At 38.4% G+C, this 22842-nt stretch overlaps 1 protein-coding gene across 1 annotated transcript in view; it reads left to right on the top strand.

The window, feature by feature from the left end:
* The window catches only part of sorl1 (sortilin-related receptor, L(DLR class) A repeats containing), a 201557-nt gene that overhangs the window by 44039 nt on the left and 134676 nt on the right, over positions 1–22842 (top strand). The window contains exons 2-6 of the mRNA XM_073029918.1: positions 409–525; positions 8594–8719; positions 10934–11095; positions 13092–13159; positions 13674–13851. Coding sequence (XP_072886019.1) covers positions 409–525; positions 8594–8719; positions 10934–11095; positions 13092–13159; positions 13674–13851 — 651 coding nt within the window. The remainder of the gene's footprint in view (positions 1–408; positions 526–8593; positions 8720–10933; positions 11096–13091; positions 13160–13673; positions 13852–22842) is intronic.

Genomic DNA, 22842 nt, shown 5'->3' with positions numbered 1-22842 from the left:
ATTAAAACGCAATGACTGGTTTGATTGGTAATCATCTGAAGGTCAAGCAAAGGCGATGAGCCATTTTTTTTAAAGTGGCTACTATTAAATCCAGTTTGAAATTCTGAGATTGCTTTAAAATTAGAATGCAAAATTTATTACTATAATTTAAAAAAAAACACAACACCAGTTGAAGCGATGAACATAAATGTATTTAAGCTGAATAAACACTTAGACTGAAAGCATTAGAGGTGTTACTGGGGTTGTGTGTACAGTGGGAAGAGGACTGTGTGATGCATAAGTCGCAATGTCGATAAGAAGGGACAAATGGGTTTGTTCTTGATGCATTGTCTAATTTGCAAAGTTTTTTGTAGAACATTACTGAAATTGTTCATTACTAATGTCGTTACATGGCTTTTTAAATTGCAGGTGAACCTCAATGATTCACACTCTCAGATGGTTGTTCACTGGGCTGGAGAGAAGAGCAAAGTGATTGTGGCACTTGCCCGAGATAGTCCATATTTGCAGGGACCTCACACAAGTTCAGTAAGTAAAACTTCTTTTTCAATGAAAGCACTGATTTATCATACTGCTGTATAATTTGGAAGAATATGCTTGGCTTTTTCAAAAATACATTGAATCAATAAAAATGATTGTAAAAAGAAATACATTCATTAGAATAGATTGTTGTGTATATTATATTAAAAATACACCTTTTTCTATGTATAGAAATGATGTATGTACTAGTAGCAGAGTGCAAGGTATAAGTGACAATAGCATGCTTCATGGTGAGTTTTAACTTAATTTCCCTTGACCTATTTTAATTACAGAAAATGACATCAGCATGTTTGATACCTGCATTTTGAAGTGCATGGCAAGTAGTGCATGAAAGGGCTTATAAATATTCATTTAAGCATACCAAAATGCTATTTTGTAATTTTATGAATTTATTTGGACCTTGATTGTTAGGATGTCATAGTGAAATAGGAAGTGATTTCTATATTTTACCAGTGGCTTTGTGGATTAAAAAATAAGTGGAATAAATAACTTTTGAGAAGAGGGGCTCCTGTTACTGTGACAATGAGAGATGAACAATTCTATAAAGTGTAGTCTTTTTGATTTGCTTTGTTTTGATAAATGTACCTCCTAAAAAAAACTTGGAGATTGTTGTGGTATAACTCCTCTTCTTTCCTCTTCCCCCCCCCCCCCCCCCCAGTGATTTAGTTATCAAATGAATTGCTCAGGTCCACTTAATTGCTATGTCCATTTTGTTCTTTATCCTCTTTGGATATTCGAAACAACAAAATATATTTTGCTGTTAACGTACAGTTGGCTGTCCTTATCCGTGAGGGATTGGTTCCGGAACCCCTCGCGGATACCAAAAAACACAGATGCTTAAGTCCCTTATTTAACCTGGCTTAGTGAAGTGATCTTTAGGACCCGGCGGAGCTCTGAATCCATAGTGTTTCTGTTCACGAAAACAATCATGATCACGATTGGAAAATAAAGTGGAAATAATAAAGCGATCGGAAAGAGGTGATACGCTGTCTGTGTTGCCCTTAAGGCATTCGTTTAGTTTATTATATTTTCGCTTCAGTAATTCGTTTGTAATCGTTTTCTAGTTAAAGTTAAGGTTGTTGAAAGTAAATTGGTTGTCTGTGATATATTGCGGCATGCGATGACGTCACACCCGGTTTTGCTGCGTCCTGTGGGAAAATACCGGTTTGGAGAAACGGGAAGGAGGGGGCTTGTGTGTGCAGGATCAGCGCGAGAAAAGTTTTCTTTCTATGCACTAGAAACATCATAGAAGCAACGCCGTAAATTCATAAGATAATCGATATGTTGAAGTAAAAATGTTAACGCTGATTCTGTTAAAAGTAATGACGGTTGATAAAGTTTATGTTCTTTGTTATTTAAAGAGTTGCGGATAGTTTGTGTTGAAGTGTATTTAAAGCCAGTCGATGGCGTAGGTAGATTCTGACTGTATGTTGTACTTTAATGTAATATAGTTTGTTGTAGTTTTATTTTTGCAAGTATTTATGATGTAAATGTGATGCCAAGAAGGAAACAAATACTGTATATATTTTGTATTGTTTTATCAACAGTTTTCACCATACGTTAATGTGGAAGAGTGAACAGTAAACGGTTAATCTTACTGGGATCGCTCCTCATTGACTCCGGTTTATACTTGGTGTTTAGTTCAGAGTTTTTACACCTGTGCGAGAACACTATACCGTCAGTTATTGGAAAAGCATTCGGCTACAGTCAGTCAGCAATCGAAACAATTTTAAAGGATAAAGTGAGAAAGGCCCTGCCCCAATGAAAGCTACAATTATTACTAAGCAATGCAGTGGTTTAATTATTGAAATGCATACGTTTTTTAAGTGTTTTATATGCATAGAAAGGTAAAATATATACTATATATTAAGACAAACGTTTGGCTAACCGACGCTAAATAATACCATATGTAGCTGTTCCTACTTACTTCGTAAGAGAACTTCCTTTTTTTTTTAAAAATCCCAATCCACGATAACCTAAGCACATCCTCCTGTATGCTTTAAATCATTTCTGGATTACTTATACCTAATACAATGTAAATAGTTGTTATACTGCATTGTTTAGGGAATAATGACAAGAAAAAAAAGTCTATACTTGCTCGAATAGTAAGTGCTGGAAGAGCACTTCTAGGTTTTCTCGATTCACGGTTGGATGAATTTGCATATGCGGAACTTGCAGATAAGGAGGGCTGACTTTACTTCCTTCTATAGATATCTGTTGGGTATGCAGCCAAATAGATCCATTTCAATTTTGGCCCAGAATATTTACTGTTACAATAAAAACATTGCATGTTTCAAGTAAAATTGCACCAATTTTTTTTTCACAGCACCCATCCACCACCTTGATATGGATTAGCTGACTTGGTATTAGTTTATTGTCTCATGTATTAGATACAGTGAAAAGCTTGTCTCGTATATCATTTGTGCAGACACAGTGCATTGAACTCCATCAGATAAAAGAATAACAGTACAAAATAAGGTGTAAAAGCTGCTGAAAGAGTGCAATGCAGGTTAATGATAAAGTGCAAAATCATAAACCAGGTAGATTATGAAGCCGAGTCCATTTTATCATTTAGATGTCCGGTCAAAAATCTGATAACTGGGTAGAAGCTGTCCTTAAGCCCAGTGGTGTGTGCTTTCAGGTTTTTGCATCTTTTGCCTGATGGGGGAGGGGAGAAGAGCGAATGTCTGGAGTGAGTGAGATTTTTGATTATTCTGGCGGCTTTACTGAGGCTGGTTGCTAAGATGTGCTGAGCTGTGTCCATGACTCTGCAATTTCTTGCAGTTACATGCAGAGCAGTTGCCATACCAAGCTGTTATGCATCCAGACCGAATGCCTTGTATGGTGCATTGATTTAAAAATTGGTAAGAGTCAATGGGGACATGCCAAATTACTTCAGCCTCCTAAGGAAATAGAGGCATTGGTCAGCTTTCTTGGCCATGACATCAGTGTGGTTGGACCAGGGCAGGCTATCAGTGATGTTCACATCTAGGATCTTGAAGCTCTCAACCTCAACACCCTGAACATAGACAGAAGCATGTGCTCCACTTGCCTTTCTGAAGTCTCTGACCAGTTCTTTTGTTGACATTGAGGGAAAGGTTGTTGTCATGACACTATGTCACTAAGCGCTCTATCTCCTTCCTTTACTCTAACTCGTCATTATTTGAAGTGTAGCCCACTGCAGTGTATCATCTGTAGATGGAGCTGGAGCAGAATCTGGCAACACAGTCGTGAGAGGAAAGTGAACAGAGTTGGGTGTTTAGGAGACAACCTTGTGGAAAGCCAGTGTGTAGCATAATTGTGGCAGTGGTGTTGCTGCCTATACTTACTGCAGTCTATTGGTTAGGAAGTCAACGATCCAGTTGCAGAGGGAGGCATTAACTCATGGGTTCTGGAGTTTAGTGATAAGTTTGCTTGGAATAATAATATTGAAGGCAAGAACTGTAGTCAACAAACTGGTCTGACAGAGGTATCTTTACTCTCCATTTGCTACAGGGATGAGTGTAGGACCAGGGAGATGGTGTCCATCATTACTGTTAGATACAAAGCAGCTGCTTTATTCGACAAAGCAAGGTACAGCAGGCATCATATGGAGGTGCTTTCAGTAGAAAGGTTTGCTGGGCCAACGTGGGGCTCGATATTTTATGTGCTAAACACGGGGCAATTCCATATTTACAAAGTTTGACAATGCTTTCTTTTGAAACTACAAAACTTCACACCTCCTCATTTGCATCTGTACCGCAGACGCCAGCATTGTCTGGACTGGGATTCACAGCTTTCAGGGATGCATTGTTCCAAATTAAATCCACAATACATTTTCAAGGGACAGAAGACTGGTAGCCAGAGCCATTTGCTAAGTGTAAGTAACCTAAACCCAAAACTCACTCTAACAAGGCAAGAACTGTAGTCAATAAACTAGTCTGACAGAGGTGTCTTTACTCTCTATTTGCTGCACAGATTTTAAGAAAAGCAAATGGCTTGCTACTTATCTGTTATCTGGATTGCAGAAGTTTGTTTGTATCTGCATAACCATAGACTTTAGATTCAGCAATTCGGTACCTTAATTCATGTTCGTTGGGACTCTGTTTTCTCAGTTGTCAAGTAGGTTGCAATAAATTTTATATGATCCAAATGTCTTTTATAATAGCATATGTAAAGAGTAAATCTATTGTCATTATTATTGTTCCACAAAACAATGGAGAAAGCTTTGTTGTGCATGCTATCCTTGCAATCACTACATAAAACAGTGCACTGAGGAAATATAAAGGAAAACAATTGCAGAATAAAGTGTTACAGTTACAGAGAAAGTATAGTACAGACAGGAAAGTACAAGGACATGGTGCGATTGAGGTCAAGAGTTTATCCGTTTAATATCTTATACCAGGGAGGTAGATGTTCTCCTTGAGCCTGGTGCTGTGTGCTTTCAGGCTTGTGTATCTTGTGTCCGATAGGAGGGGTGGGGGAAGAATGTTAAGGGTGGTGGGGCCTTTGATTATGCTGGCTGTTTCACCAAGGTAGTGAAAAGTGTAGACAGTTCATGGAGGGGGAGGCTGGTTTCTATGGCATGTTAAGCTATGTATACAACTCTACAATTTCTTTGGTCTTGGGCAGAGTAGTTGCCATACTAAGCCATGGTGTATCTGGATGGGGTATTGTCTGTGGTGCATTGATTAAAAATTCATGATTGTCAACAAGGCCATGCCAGATATCTTTAGCTCCTAAAGAAGTCAATGCACTGGTGAGCTTTCTTGGCTGTGGCATCTTTCTGGTTAGACCAGGATAGGTTATTAATGTTCACTCCTAGGAATTTGATGTGCTCAACCCTCTCCACTTCAGCACCATTAATATGAACAGGAGCATGTTCACTGCCTGCCCACCCACCCCCTTAGTAAATACAGTGGCCAGTGCTTTTGTTTGCTGACATTGAAGGCACGTTTGTTATCATGACACCATACCACTAGCCTCTCTATCTCAAAGTTCAAAGTAAATTTATTATCAAAGGGTTGTATATGGAGACATGTACTGAGATTTGTTTCTTTGCTGGTGTACTCAGTCAGTCCAAGAACTATAATAGAGTTAATGAAAGACCACACCCAACAGGGCGGACAAACAACTAATATCTGAAAGATGACAAGCTTTGCAAAAACAAGAGAACAAAAATAAATAAGCAATAAACATCAAGAACATGAGATGAAAAGTCATTGAAAGTGAGTTGATAGGTGTGGGAACAGTGAACTTGAGTGAAGTTATCCCCTTTGTTTCAAGGGCCTGATGGCTGAAGAGTAATAACTGTTCCTGAACCTGGTGGTGAGTGTCTAGTACCACCTTCCTGATGGCTGCAGAGAGAAGAGAGCATGACCTGGTTGGTGGTGGAGTCCCTGATGATGGATGCTGCTTTCCTGTCATAGCACTCAGTGTAGATGTGCTCAATGATATGGAGCGTTTTACCTGTGATGGACTGGACTACATCCAACTTTCTGTAGGATTTTTCCATTCAAGGCTGTGATGCAACCAGTCAGTATACTCTCGACCACACATCTATAGAAGTTTGTCAAAGTTTTAGATGTTACGCATAATCTTCTCAAACTTCAGAGAAAGTAGAGGTATTGTCATGTTTTCTTTGTAATTGTACTTGCGTGCTGTGTCCAGGGCAGGTCCTCTGAAATGATAACAGCTAGAAATTTGAAGTTCCTTCCTCTGCAGTGACGCATTGTTATTTTAAGATGTGTATTTGGATATTCAAATACATTGGATATTCAAAAACAAATTTATAAAATTCAAAGTTTTAATTTGCATTAAAAATTACGTTCATGATTTTCATGCTATATCAAGGTTTAAAATACTTTAAATGGAGAGTAATTTAAAAGTGCACAGCAGTACTTTCTCATGTGAGCTTTGCTTAAACCCTTTGGTTTAGTGAAGTGTATCTTTCTTACTGCCCCTTCTTCTTCCTCTGACTTTGTTTTCTTTTGCCTGTACTTCACTCTTCCTCCCCCCTCTACATTCTCTTGTATCACCCCACATACTCATGGGGATGAAGTCGATCCTCTCACAAAGCACCATGAAGTTTGTCAGACTGAAAATATTGAAGATATTTCATAATTGGATCAGTGTCAGGAGATGCTAGAGTAAGCAAAAATAACAAGTGACGTCTTGAAAGTATTTGTTGGGGCGTTTGCTGTTTAACATTTTTATCGATGATGCAAGTGATTGAAAGGAAAACCAGCCATCCAAATTTGGATGATGACATCCAAATAGATCTTTTCATAACATGTAGGTGGAAGATTTTTTTTAAAAAAACAAGTTAGAAAAAGATGAGTGAATGGGCATAATTGCAGTAAATAGATTTCAGTGTGGATAAATGTGAGATCATCCAGTTTGAATCTCAAATAGAACAAGATGCACAAAAAATAGTGAAACATTAGGAGATAAGAATGTTTCAAGTAGACATGAATCAATATACATTAAAATGCCATAGATATGGAGAGAAAATAACAAGAAATAGAAATGCAGAATGCTGGAAATTAAGTCAAGCAGCATTGGTGGGGAGAGAAAGGGAGTAAACATTTCTAATTTGAATTTCAGTGCAACTTTTTTTGTTATCATTTCAGGCTAAGTATGATTAGAAGAATATGGCCCTAATGATGTAACTTGTACAGGAAGAGAAATTGGTCATGGGGAAGTTCAGAAAATGGACAATGAGAAAGGTGCTCTTAAAGAGAAAGAATCAATTATTGTACAACAGTATTTAGAGGACATCTTTATGGCAGCAAGCACTTTGAGGCTTTAAATTTTAAGCTATATCTTTAAATTTATCAGTTTTTTTTCATTTTCTAATCTACTGTCAACTCAAGGTATGATCATACTTTTCATATCTCTTGCATCAGTGATTTGCATCTTGTGGTTTCAACTTAAATAATTTCATTTTCCTTGTGCCTGACTTTCAATTGCACCAATGCGCTCAGCGGCCCTGCTCTGAATTTTATTTTGTCAGTCTTTCTCAAAAAATTGCCATGTCTGTTTCTATGCCTTTTTCACTTTGGAAAAGTTAAAATATACTAGGCCACCCAGGTTGGAAATATGGCTATTTACTACATTCACTTTGCATAACATCTAAGGTGAATAGTCTGAGTATTTTTAAGACATTGTCCAACGTGGCAGCAGGTCAAACATTAATTCCATATGCCTGCATTTAGCCCATATCGTTTGTTCTAAACCTTTCCTATCCATAGATCTGCCCATCGTTATTATTGTATCCGGCTTGACCACTTTCTCTGAATACCCACCTCCTTCTGTGTTGGGGGGGAAAAAAAACATACCCACATAGATTCCCTTTTTTAAATATTTTCCCCACCATCTCAAAGCTTAACCCTCTGGCATTTGACTCACCAACTCTGGGGAGGGTGGGGGGTGGAGACTGTGACCATCCATATTATCTGTTCCCCTCACGACTTTATAAAACTCCTGTGAGAACCCCTTAGCTTCCTTCACTCCAGCGAAAACGATCCCGATCAGTCCAGTGTCTCCTTGTACACTCAAGCTCTCTAATCCTGGCAATATCCTTGTGAATCTTTTCTGCACTCTATCACATCCTTCCTACAGTATAATGATGAGAACTGGACACAGTATTCTAAATGCAGTCTCACTAGCATTTTGTACAGCTTCATAACATGAAGTCCAACTCTTATAATCATTGACAATCTGATGAAGGCAAGCATGCCATCTGCTCCTTTCATCAGCTTGTCAACCTGTATCACTACTTTTGGACATCTATATACTTGTGCCCATAGATATCTTTTGTCCTACAACACTCCTTAGGGCCCTGTTAATCGCTCAGTATGTCCTACCTTGGTTTAACTTCCCAAAATGCATGTCATTGTCCTCAAATTCAATATTGGAGAAAGGAATAGAAGATTCCGCTGAGTGGATTACATAGAAAGATGGATGTAGACTTGTGGAGCACCCATGATATAATAGATAAATTGGGTTTATTAGCCTGGTTCTTGTTGTTAATTCTGTGTAATAATTTTTCTTCTTCGGTCTCTCCTACCCCTAGGTGTACATTTCATATGACTATGGGAAGACCTTCAAGAAAATCAATGAGAAGTTCAAACTGGACGATGAAACAAAAACACAGAAATATATTGCTCAGTTTTACCACAGCCCAATAGATAACAAAAGGGTAAGAGTCATTCTTTAGAATAATGGGAAAAATTTGTGCTATTACAATAAGTATCTTCTCTTCAGATTTATTTGTACATACCTCATTATTGATTTTTGACTTTTTCATAATGTACTAGTGTTTTTAGAACAGCATTGATTCATTGCTGTCAGCTGTTCTCTTTGACAATTCCCTTTTATGTAAAGATTGTAGTTATTATAGCTTGTATGTTTCTAATGGTGCAAATGCTTTGGTTCCATATTTTTAATACACTGATTTAACTGCACAAAGTTAAACTTAAAATGATGGCAATGAGAAAAGTTGCAGGGTTATTGGCGTAGGATGTCTTTTTAAAAAAAAAAAATTAAAAAAAAATACTGGAACTTTCTAGCCTAAGGCACAATATAAGTATCATCATAAATTCTGCACTGCCTTAGGAGACTGATGTGGTTCATTTTGTGCAACTTGGGACCCAATCTGTGGGAAGGTAAGCTTTGATTGCAAAATTTACCATGGTCCTCGGTGCAGTAGCAGTGTTTGCTAACTGATGAAAGGTATTTCAATACCTCATCTTAAATCTGGCATCAAGCTAATGTTTATCAAGCACGTTGATCTAGTACTCAATGCTTTGAACAGACAGTAGTAAGCCTGAAGTGTTGGTGAAGCCCTGGCAAACACTGTCTCTGCAAAATCTTCCAAATACATTGGCAGGATAGGTGAACTAATGTCAGAACCCTTCCCTAGACCAGTATTCTCAGCAACAACACTTCTAAAAAGTCCAATCACTTAGAGCAGGCAGGCCACATTTTCTGCGTGACTGACCTCAGATGCTAAAATGCGCACTATTCTGAATCGGTGGGATAAAACTTTCAGGAAGATGGAGATGAGATGATTCAAGAGTGTTCTCAGTCTCTGGGGTAAGAAGAACAGGATCCAGGTAGGCATCAAAGCACCATTTGTTTCCTCACTGGGATACATGAAAAGCAAAAATGGGAAGAATGCAAAACATCCATCTGCCTATTTTATTGAGCACGTGATGTCCCACCTGTGGCTACGTTAGTGTACTCCACATTGCATTTTTGACTACTTAAGAATCCACAGAACTGAAGTCATTCCACAGAAACAAGTCATTCTTTACTCTGTGGGACTCCCCAAGAATTTACAGATCAATGAATTCAGATAAGCACTCCAGTAAATACTGTATCACTGTGTAAATTAACTCTTTTCTCTGGTCAAGCATATCTTTGTTTTGATATTTTTCTTATTTGAACAATAACCTGATATTTCAAAAGTTAAATACAGCAGGTGCTCTAAGTGTGATTTCAAACAATGAAAATTCAGTGTTCAATCTTGTATGTTCATGTCCCCCACACCTTGGCCTTTCAATAGAGTTCTTTGTGAAGCAGTGCTTTCCTGCAATGTCTCCTGAAAAACCATACACTAAAAATTTCATTTTTCCCCTTTGCAAGATCAATTGTCATTTATGCCCACAGGGTGGAATAACTTTAAAACTATAACATGTACACTGCAATAAATGGTTCTGGCAATTCTGTATATTGAAACTAAAGCATATGAAATTCTATCAGCAAACACAAGGAAATCTGCGGATGCTGGAAATTCAAGCAACACACACAAAATGCTGATGGAACACAGCAGGTCAGGCAGCATCTATAGGGAGAAACACTGTCGACGTTTCAGGCCAAGAACCTGTTGTTTCTCCCTATAGATGCTGCCTGGCCTGCTGTGTTCCACCAGCATTTTGTGTGTGTTGCTTGCAGTTCTATCAGTCCATTTGCAAAGAAGTTCATTACTACAAAAATGGCATTGAGAAATTTTTATTCATAATACATCTTTCAGATATGATTAACTCTGGGTCTTGATGTTCATTCTGCCTGCAAATTTGTATTACTAACAATTAGAATAAATTCCAATGGCTCTTAATTTTGTTATCCAAAATTTATTTTATAATTTGCAAAAAAGCCCATTTTAGCTCCAGGAAGCCATCCATACATTGCATAATTTATCCTATTTATGATTTTTTAAATGCAAAAAGTATGTTGTATTCTAAAGTTTAGTCACAAAGTATTGTTGGCTAATGACAAGACTTTATTGCACAAATAATACCAAAGAGGTTAGGAGATTGTTAACTCTGTACGTAGCATCTTAGTAATTATAAAATTAATGGGTATTCTTGTTTGCTAAATTTATACTGATCTGTTTTTCCTGTTTACTCAGTTTCTTTTTGCAGACACAAAAAATCATTGCTTGTGGATCACTTTGAACTTCTGCTTTACAATCCAGCACGTTCCTATTCCTTTCAGTCCAACAGATCTTCTCCTGCACAGCACAAATCCCAGTCTTGTTCTTGGTTATGATAGCTCTCATCCAAACAAACAGGTATTATTTATTTGTCTCAGCCTTGCTCTATGTGGGAAATGATTGAAGAAAATTAATGAATAGTTGTGGTCACCTCACTACAGAAAGGATGTGGATACTGTAGAGAGAGTACAGAGGAGATTTGCAAGGATGTTGCCTGGATTGGAGGGTGTACCTTTTGAGAATAGGTTGCGTGAACTTGGCCATTTCTCCTTCGAGTGACAGAGGATGAGGTGACCTTATAGAGGTGTATAAGATGATGAGGGGCATTGATTGTGTGGATAGCCAGAGGCTTTTTTCCCCACGGCTGAAATGGGTAACATGAGGACTTGGAAATGGGTACTGAGGGAATGTCAGGATTAAGTTTTTCACACAGTGGTGGTTGCATGGAATGCGCTGGCGGTGGCAGTGGAAGCAGATACAATGGGGTCTTTTAAGAGCTTGGATAGGTACATGGAGCTTAGAAAAATAGAGAGCTATGTGGTAGGGAAATTCTAGGCAGTTCCTAGAATAGGTTACATGGTCGGCACTACATTATAGGCCGAAGGGCCTGTAATGTGCTGTAGATTTCTATGTTCTAACAATTGTGTTAATTCTTGGGAGAATGCTACTTTGAGACTGCCAAAGCCAAAAATAAGAATGTTTATTTGTTTAGGAGATCTTGTGCTTTATTGAAGAATTTATAGGCATTATGTATAAAACATGTTATTTTGTGCAAGAAAATAGATTCCTTTTTAAATGTTTGTGTAGAACCAAAAGGAATCTCTTTATAAATTGTAGTTTCCCTGTAGAAAATAAATAAAAATCATTAGTTGTGTCTTAATATCTGTCGGTCAACCTGCTAACTAAAAAGAGCCCACGTTAAAGCAAACATTAAGACACTCTTGCTGTAGCTTGTATCATGGCAATTTCAATTGCATGGAATGCATGGCTGCGTTCAGTAACTTAATTTATTATTGCGGCAAGTGCTAAGGCCAGGCTGCCGTGTATGATAGTAGCAATGGCCAAAATTGTGCAGAATGTGCACAATTATTATAAGAGCACTTCAGAACCACAAGACGTGCAATCTTTCTATTTATGTTTTTATTTGCAATACTCAACCTTAAAAAGGTTAACTGCTTTTCCATAATTTTAATCAATTACTTTACCTAACTTGCCAGTTGGCATCAGGCACCATGGTAGCTAAGCAGTTAACATGATGCTATTACAGCTCGGGGCTTCAGAGTTTAATGCTGATGTCCTCTGTAAACAAATTTGTATGTTTATTCTCCTGTACGCGGTGGTTTACACCAGGTGCTTTGATTTCCTCTGATAGTCCAAAGACATATCGGTCATTGTAAATTGTTCTGTGATTAGGCAAGGATTAAAATCGATGGGTTGCTGCGAGGTGTGATTCGATGGGCTGGATGGACCTGTTCCACTCCGTATCTCTAAATAAATACTTGGAACATCACTTTTTTTAATGCGCGTTGGTGGCCTTACTCAAAGGAATTCCGCAAACATTAGGCAAACACCCTCCTCAGCTTGGGTTGTTGCAGATACCACTGAACTTGGTAATGTGTCTAGGAACAGACTGCAGGGTCAGTTGTGCTTGCACTGCACAAGTGAAGAAGTCCTGATAGTGCTTCAAACATACTCCAGTAGCTCTTAATGAATCTACTGGCTGTCGACAAGCATGATTCAATGTAATCTTTTGATTTTTGAAGTGTTTCAAATTAAATGCCATTGTATCTTCTCTAGGTTGCTGTCTGAAACAAAAACTTAGCTTATTTTAGTGGGGCAATAATGAATATTTAGTGCCCTTAACAGGAGCATACCCTCCAGTTGTTTAATTTGTTTTCCTTGTTAGTTTTTCCCAGGTAGGGCTTAAAATTTAATTTCCCTGTATCTTTGGTATTTGGAGACTGCAAGAGGAATTTTACAGGTGGTATTTTCTTTCAGTCTGATGAATCTATTCCGGATCCTGCAGTGTGTACTTTGGTATGACCTTTCCTAAGAAAAGTTTTTTATCTTGCAGCTTTGGAAGTCTGATGACTTTGGACAAACGTGGATCTTGATTCAGGAGCATGTGAAATCGTTCCACTGGTATGTATAATTATGTAGTTTTTAAAATGTAAATTTGTCTAATTTGGAATTTTTTTTAAAAAGTACTGCACATACTCTCAGATTTCATTGTTGGATTGGAGGAGCCAGTTAGTGCATGTACATTGAAGTCCTTGTAATTTGTGTGCCTGGAATTCACTTTCACAGAGTAGGTTAATATACTGTTTTAGATTCTCTGAGCAAGCTTTATTAAATGGTTTCTAGCTCCTTTGTAGAATTGTGCATCTTGAAATTTGTTAAATCTGTTGGAATGATTGACTACTTTCATTCCCATATTTCTGCTGATTCAGTGACATAATAGAGTAGATTGGCTTGTTGGGAGGAAAAGGAAAAGCTTGCATTAGATTAATCTTGGCTGTGGGGAAAATCTTGACTACAAGGCCATCCTACTAAGTGGAAGATTGCCACTTTGGTATAATTCTAAGAACAATTGTTGCATCAATTGGCTGTAAAGAATTTCAGAAATTGCATTTGTACTTGCTCTTCAATTTTGCAGGGGTGTAGAACCATACGACTCTTCTACTACAATTTATGTTGAGCGCCATGAGCCAACAGGTTCCTCTAGCATCATCAAAAGCACAGATCTCTTTCAGACTCAAAACCATGAGATTATTTTGGAAGGAGTAGATGACTTTCAGTTGCAAGGCAAATACATGTTTGCCACAAAAAAAGTGGTGAGTATTCTAATACATATTTCTGCTTTAAGAGAAAGTCAAATAGAAGAAAAGCTTTTGCTGTTTCAATGTATTCAACATTGGTCTTTGAGCCCATGATTTAAAAAACTAGCAAATACCATTGGTTAATTAAGACCCCAGGCTCTCTAGCAGACCCATTGAGAATAGCCAATTGGAAGATAAAAGTACGTGCCTACGTCTTGTTTAGTTTTTTTTCCCCTTGTTGATTTTCTCCACAGTGCAACTGTTCCCTTCAGAGCAGGATATTCCCCTTGTTTGATGAGATGTCATGTGGCTTTGTCTGAACAAATCTCTCCCAGAGTTTTGGTAACTTTGTCGTATCTGGGAAGTTGCTATGAGCTTGGTGGTGGTGGTGGGTGGGGATGGAAGAGTGAATTGGGAAAGAGAAGGGACAGGTGGTTGGATCATGTTGGAGCTGGCGAATATTGCCAAGGATAATACATTGAATGCCAAGGCTGGTGGGGTGGAAAGCAAGTACCTAGGGGTTGGTCAAGTGACATTGTTAGCAAGCTATTAAAGAGAAATTCTTTCCTAAAATTAACGAGTATATGTGAAGCCAAAATATGTTGAAAATACAAGGGATAAGTTGGAATCTGAAATTTTTTTCAGAGATCTTATTTTTCCCTTTTTTTTCTTTTCATTTCCAGATTTTGAGCTAACCTTTTAATCAAATGTACTTGTACAGTTCTGTCTCTACCTGATTTACTGATATAGGTCAGAACTAGGTGATTTCACAATGGGATAAATTGCATGAATCTTATTGCTGCTAATTGGAACAGCCTTCAAAGCTATTCATTTAGGAAGTTGGCTGTGAGCATCTTGACCTTGTTTCATATGGGGTTAGTAGACTACCCAACAATACCCAAAATTGAGATTATTGTAATTTCACATTTTCATTTGTCCTGGTTTCCTGGTGATTTCTGGGAGGCTTTTATGACTTGTGGAAGCTAGTCATGCTCAGGAGCTTGTCACGGGATGATTTTGAATGTGTTCCGCACCAAATGGTTTGATTTTGAGTTGTGGGACCAGATGGTTAGTTAACTGTTGTGCACTATCTAGCATGGAATATTTAACTTTAGAAGGTACCAAGGATATTGTGTAAAGGTTCTATGAATACAGCCCCATGATGTACCAGCCATTGTGTTGATAAGGGTGACCACTGACCTGCATATTTGATTGATGTTCTACAAAGTGTTGATGAAATGTCGATACTGTGTGTAACACCAAGTAGTATAACTGCACAAAATGTGACCTTTTTTATTTTTTGTTTTTGTAAGGGAAGATCATTTAGTTCTACTGTATGTACATCAGTCATTTTTATTATATTGCACTCTAATATCAATGTTAAGGGAATATTTATGTGTAAGTTTCCTTTTTACAATACCTTTCTTAAATGAGACTGTGTACAGATTGAATGCTAAGTGTGTCAAATATGGTTTGGAGTGAAGGAAATGTTCTTGGTTACTTTCATTTGAAGATGGTTCAGTCAATCACCAGATATAATTCAGAATTTTTATTTTAAGTGCATTTGGTTCTAGAAACTGACTCCAACCTGATCATTGGGGCATGGCATGGCATGATGCCAGACATTCTCAATGCAAACGCTTCAAGTGGTAGAGCTTGAACAAGCCTTACCCACTGACTTGTTTTGTAGGTGGTTAAGCTGGTCTCTATGCTAAGCTGGCTGTCAACAGCTTGAATGTTTGTCAACTTCTCTGATATTAAAAATATATTTAAAAGCATGAGAGAAAAAAAAATCAGTCAGCTTAGGCTCTGAAATGTAATCTTTTGAAATTAACTGAAATGTGCGCCCCCCCCCCTTTGCAGTTAGCTCTCCATTGAAGTGAATTATTGAATTTGCAGTAAGTTGATGCAGAATTGCCTGCACTTCTGTGAAATCAATGTTGTTTTACATAAGCAAGTATACAAATGAAAGGGACGCAACAAAGCATTAGAAAGAAGACTAATTTTTTTCTTCAAGAATAAATATTAAATTAAGTACAGGAATTCATCCCACATGATGATGGCATTGCTTTTTTAAAATCTGCTATTATTTCTGATTTTTTTTTTTTTCTCTCTCTCTCTCTCTCTTTGGAGCCTATTAAGATGGTGAGCCATGCAGTTCAAGTCAAAAAGATTTAAGCTGCCCCAGTGTAATAGTGAATCTTTCCAGTAGCATTGCTTCATGATACTGCAAAAAAGTACAAAATTAGCTTCCAATGTATGTCTTTTCAGTTTGAGAATTTATTCAGGTGAGTTGATGCACTCCAGGGCACTGAAATCCTCTTCCTTCCTCCTCCTCTGGCTGTCTCTTTTGAGACCAAGGATGACTTCTGTTGCAATCCTGTTATGAAGACCTGAGATGCTCAGTACCTTCCCAGATGTTTCTTCATTTTGGGAAGTTTATAAGTTTGTGATCCTCTCTTGAAGCTTTTTCTCTCTCCTGATGAAACTTTGGTTTAGGAGTTCTTTCTCAGGCATAAAGATTGTGGCCTGTCAATCAATATGTGTGCCATTGCTGCGGTTTGGGAGGTGACACTGACTTGATTCCCTTCTATCCTACCTGTGGGTTTGAAGGATCTTACCAAGTGAGTTGGAAATCTGCCGAAGTGCCAAAGATGAGGAAGGATTTTGTTGTTTGTTCATTAGCAGACCTTTCAGTAACATTTGTTTTCTGTGCTAATTTAACTAGAGATGAATGTTGCTCAAGGCTTTTTTTTTTGTTATTGTCATTGTCCTCATCAAATGCATCCATAAAATTCAAAGTGCATGTACATCACCATATGCAGCCCTGAGAATAGTTTCATTTTTGTGGGCATACTCTTTAAATTCAAGAACCATAATAGAATCAATGAAGGACTGTACCCAACAGGGTGAACGAACAACCAATTGCAAAAGTCAATATGCTGTGCAAATACAAAAAAGTAATAATAAATAAGCAATAAATATTGAGAACATGAGATGAGTACTTGAAAGAATCCATGGGTTGTGGGAACAGTTTAGTGATGGGGCAAGTGAAGTTATCCTCACTGGTTCAAGAACCTGATGGTTGAGGGGTAATAACTGTTCCTGAACCTGGTGGTGAGTCCTGAGGCTTCTGTACCACCTTCATGATGACAGCAATGTCAAGAGAACATGACCTGTGTGGTGGTGGGTCCATGATGATGGATGCTGCTTTCCTGCAACAGTGCTTCATGTAGATCTGTTCACCCACCATTTGTAGGATTTTCCATTCAAGGGCATTGGTGTTTCCCTAGCAGGCTGTAATATACTCTTCACCACACATCTATTGGAGTCTGTTAAAGTTTTGGATGTCATGCTGAATCTTTGCAAACTTCTAAGGCAGTAGAGTCGCTGCTGTGCTTTCTTTGTAATTGCGCGTATGTGCTGGGCCCAGGAAAGGCCCTCTGAAATGATAACACCAAAAAATTCAAAGTTGCTGATCCTCTCCACCTGTGATTTTCCCCTGATGAGGACCTGCTCGTGGACCTCTTGCTTCTTCCTCCTGAAGTCAATAATCAACTGCTGGGTCTTGCTGACCTTGAGTAAGAGATCGTTGTTGTGGCACCACTCAGCCAGATTTTCAATCTCCCTCCAATATGCTGATTGGTTACCACCTTTTGATTCTGCTATCAACCATAGTGTCGTTAAAAAAACTTGAATATGGCATTGGAGTTGTGCGTAGCCATAAATGTAAAGCGAGTAGAGTAGGGGGCTAAGCACACAGTCTTGTGGTGCACATATTCTGATGGATTGTGGACGTGATGCTGTTGCCAATCCAAGCTGACTGGGGCCTGCAAGTGAGGAAATAGAGAAAGTGAACGAAAGTGTTGTAGGGTTTCTTATTAATAAAACAAATTGAGTTACTGGATGTCAAATTTGTTTTAATTTGGTTCCTTGTGTTTTTCATGAATTTCATGAAGGTTATAGTTGATATTAGGCACAATTGTTTCCAAATGGTTGATTTTAATTTTCAAAGCAATTTATTTTGCAAGAGGCCCCAACAGAAAATGTCTCAATATTCCTGTTTTTTAAAAAAAAAATTAGTTAAAAGCTGTATTGACGAAATCCTCTTGATAGATTTCCTGTTTCCCAGATCTGACGTGTGAATGTGTATTGTAATTGTTACCATGAAATGTCCTATTCATCGGATGGCAGTTGAATGAGGAACATTTGTACCTATTAGTGTAGAAGACTATTAAATTCTCTTATTGGGTGATTTAAAGCCAGATATTTTGTACTGTTGACCTACTCATAGTTTTTCTTATCAAATATTTGTTGAACAAGGAAAAGGTATTGTGCAATTAACTCTTAATGAAAGGAAGATTTGACTTGTACCACCCTTTCTGGATGTTTGTTGTAGCCATTATTGTGCTTCTGCTTCATTAATGATGCTTGTTTGGGTGCTTACCCAAACTATGGTACATATTTGCTTTGCAGAGCTATCCTGAGAGGTATTTATTTTTAGACTCAATCTGTTAAAGCTTTATATAAAACATGTCCTTATTTCTTTATTTTAAGTAATAAACCATGATGACAGGAACTAGACTCAAGGTGTTATTGAGCTTGGTGAGATGGGGGAAATAAATTGGCCTGTGCATAGACTTCAGCACATATGAGTGATATTAATTGACAAAAACTCATACCATACTCTCAAAATAAGCAGTCTCTATGGCTGATTTTTTTTTTGCTGGTCTGATTTTTTTTAAGAAAGGTGCCTTTTGAATGGAAAGCTCTCTCTATTCTTAGGGTGGGGATATTGGAGAAGATGTAAGAATGTGTATGCAGGTCATCAGAACTTGTGCCTGGAGAGGGTCTTTTAATTTTATTTCCTTTTACTTTTTTTTAGTTAGCTCTTTTACATCCTAACGGGGTGGGGGTGGTAGGAGATGCATACTCAAATTCTGGTAGCTGAACCAAAAATGTGATCAAAGACATGGCTTGCCTAGCCATTAGAATTATGAAAGTTCATGACATAAGAGGCTATTTGGCTATTGTGTCTACCATATGAAAAAGATCTAGTCAGCCTAATCACACCATTTTACAATTTGTCTGTAATTGTGCAGGTCCTTAAGTAGACAATCAGGTGTTTTTAAACCTGTGGACTTGTGACTAATCAATATTTTGGGTAGTGAGTTACTGTTGGGTTAATTTGGGGAAAAAAACATCTAGTCTTTAAATCTACACTGATTTAGAGGTATACATCTACACTGGAATCTAGCTTGCTATTGTTCCACAGAACACTGATTCTTGGTGTGTCTTTGTCTTCCAGTCCAAATACCCTCAAGTACATACCACTTGTCAATAATTTTTTTTCTTAACCTACTGTCTTTGACCTGATGTACCAGGAATCTAGTGGGAATGCAACACCTTTGTGGGTGCTCCTCTGGCAATGTATTGTCCTGCAGCTCAATGTGGACATATTGCCTATGAAGGCTGGTACTAGGTGGCTGAGCAACCACTTAGTGTTGAGATGTTAGGTTCAGGGCCTACACTTTGACTGCCATGATGAATTCGGGTCTCTATTGTGGATTAACTGTGAATAGTTCCTTGGTCCTGCATCTCAGTTGTGAGTAGCTGTAACAGCAGCTTTTAAGACAGTACAACATAGGAGCAGAATTAGGCCATTTGGCCCATTGAGCCTCTCTACTATTCCATCATGGCTGATCCATCATCCCTCTCAATCTCATTCTCCTGCTTTCTCCTTGTAACCTTTGAAACCTTTATTAATAAAGAACCTGTCATCCTCTACTTTAATTATACCCAATGACTTAGCCTCCACAGCTGTGTCCATGTCAATAAATTCCAGATTCACCACCCTCTGGCTAAAGAAATGCTTCCTCATCTCCATTCTAATGAGATGTCCTTCTATTCTGAGGCTATGCCCTCTGGTCCTAGACTCGCCCAGTATTGGAAGCATTCTCTCCATGTCCACTCAATCTAAGCCTTTCAGTATTTGATAGGTTTAAATGAGATCCTTCCCATGTTTTAATAAACACCTGTGGGTTCAGGCCCAGAGCCATCAGAAGATCCTTTTACGTAAACTCTAGTGGGAGTTTCATTTCTGAGTTTGCAGTAGGTTCTTATTTAAGTAGTGTCAGCAATGTAGAAAACTGGTTTGCATCAGGTTCCTGGCACAACAGTGCTGTTAGTAACGCATCACTGCATACGTGATGTTAGCCGATTCCATTAGTGCTTTTGTTCAGAGGAACAAATCCTGTGCATTCAGCGAGTAAGAAAATGCTTGCTCCCCCTAGGGTTTTAGCATTGTTCTATTTACTCTATCTAGATTCTTCAGAATTTTATGTGCTTCACTGCATATTGCCCTCCTTTGTTGCAGGGAAAACAACCCATGCTGTTCAATCGTTAATTGTAACTCAAATTTTCAATTCTGGCAAAATTCTTGATCATTTGCAGCAATCCTCATATACAATTGTATACTATACAGTGCTAATAAGAATTGTTTACATTTGTTGTCTTCTCTGGCAGTTCCTTGGGATTGGGAATGACTTGTTTCCTCTGCAGTTCTGAGGAAACTTTAGGTCAATAACCCAGTCCTCATTGGGGCGGATCAGAGGTGGAGAGGTTCAGCAACTTTAAATTCCTCTGTTATCATTTCAGAGGATCTGTCCTGGGTCCAGCACACAAGTGCCATTACAAAGAAAACACAACAGTGCCTCTACTTTCTTTAGCGGTTTCTGAAAATTTGGCATGACACCTAAAACTTTTGACAAACTTCTATAGATGTGTGGTGAAGAGTATATTGACTGGTTGCATCATGGTCTGGTATTGAAACACCAATGCCCTCGAACAGAAAATTTGTAGTAGATAGTAAATACAGTCCAGTCCATCACGGGTATAGCTCTGACCACCATTGAGCAGATCTGCATGGAGCGCTGCCACCGGAAAGTAGCATCCATCATCGTGGATCCCCACTGCCCAGGCCGTGCTCTCTTCTCACTGCTGCCATCAGAACAAAGGTACAGGAACCTCAGGACCCACACCAACAGGTTCAGGAACTGTCGGACTCTCGAACCAGTGAGGATAACTTCACTTGCCCCATCATTGTACTGTTCCCACAATTTATGGATTCACTTTCAAGGACTCTTCATCTCATGTTCTTAATATTATTGGTATTTCTTTTTTCTTTCGTATTTGCACAGGTTGTTGTCTTTTGTATATTGGTTGTTTGTCCAGCCTGTTGTGTGCGGTCTTCCACAGATTCTAATACATTTCTTGGATTCACTTAGTATGCCCACAAGAAATGAATCTCGGGGTTGTATATGATATATATGTACTTACTTTGAACTCTGAGCAAGTTGGGGAACCTTGTGCAGGGTATAAAGTCTTAGCCACGCATGGGACAGGAGGGTTCTTGATGTGGTGAGTAGGTTGGTGGTAGTTTGGGAGGTGCAGTGCTGCCTGAAGGTGTTTTAACTACCTTTTATCCTCCTGTCCAGCTTGGTTTTGGACTTGCAGACATTCTTTGAGGTACAACTGCTTCTTTGCACATCTTGGTATTGTTACGAACCCCGTAACTGGGTCACTTACCAGCAAAGATAGAGAGGTCCATTGAAGTCTGATGGTACTATTTTTAACAGTATTTATTAGTAAAAATACACAAAAATAATATCAATGCAAACCTACAGATAATATACGTCGTCAATACTAAATCTAAAAGTGCGGGTATAATAATAATCAATAAGAAATAAGCTCTATCGTTGTCTAGGGGATAACGTATTGTCCAATGGAAATATAAAAGTCACTCAGTTCATGCAGGCTGCAGCCTTTTAGTTGGAGAGAGACAGATTTTAGAAACTTGCCGGCTTTCCTTTATCCGATCTTGATCCGTATTCGTCCTTTAGCGAGGCCGTTCCGTGGGAGACTTGTCATCCGGGCAAGGATGGACACACACACAAGTCCCCACCGGTCTCATACGTTTCTCCTGGTGTGTCTAAAGGGGTTGCTCCCCAGACCCTCTTTTATCCTTACTCACGGGGTCTCAGATGTCAGTCAGGTTGGGATGATGCAATCCCTCAACCAGCCCACTCTGTTCATCCCTTGAGGGCTTCAATGAATAGTACAGTACTCAATACACAATTCCGTCTCCAAGAGACAATAGCCGTTATCAGTGGTTCCGTCTTGCTGAGGCCAGGACACATTCCAAACCCTGTGTATTCTCTCTCATTTCCTGGGTCCCAGACCCGAATTAATAGCGATCTTGCGATTCTCAAAAAGGAGGGGGCTACTTTGTACCCTTCGGCCCCTCAGAGTTGTGGCACATTCGTAACAGTATCCTGATATGAACTATACCTTTTGCCTTGCTACTGTCCACAAATGATTTGTGCTTCTCTAGTTTATATTCGCTGCCTTTGAGAAAATCTATATGTACCAAAGGAAAATTATCAAGTTGGTCAGACATGGTTTTCCTTTAATAAATCTGTGTTGACTACTCTTGATTAATCTGTGCTATTTTTTCCCTCAGTCAATTTCAATGTTCCTGCTATCAAAATTAAACTACCTGAACCATAATTACTGTTTGATCTTCATTTTCAAACAATGTCAGAAATCTTCTAAACCTCTAGCGTTGTTCCTGTAACCAGGAAGGGTCGAAATGATTGTCAAAACTTAAACCAGTTCCTTTTGGTGCTTATAGTTGAAAGAATATTGGATTGAACCATGGAGCAGGGGTCATGGATCTCATAATAGATAATGAGGTAATTTCAATAAATGACTTTGGGGTTTAAAAAAATCCCAAGGAAATAATTGATCATAGTTTAAAAGCAAAAACCTTTTGTCACAGATAACTGTTTAAGTCAAATGCATGGAATTGTAATAAATTGAGTTGGTTAAAGTGCACTGGGCAGGTATATTAGCAAGATAATGGTAGGTTAGCAGTGTAGATATTTAAGGTAGTAACACAGCAAAAAAAAAATGTAACTCATTATAATTGGAAATTTCTGAGGGGGG

This window comes from Hemitrygon akajei, chromosome 26 (genome assembly GCF_048418815.1).
Source record: "Hemitrygon akajei chromosome 26, sHemAka1.3, whole genome shotgun sequence".
NCBI classification, from domain to species: Eukaryota; Metazoa; Chordata; class Chondrichthyes; order Myliobatiformes; family Dasyatidae; genus Hemitrygon; species Hemitrygon akajei.
The sequence above is the reverse complement of the archived record's forward strand: the minus strand, read 5'-3'. Positions and strand labels throughout refer to the sequence as shown.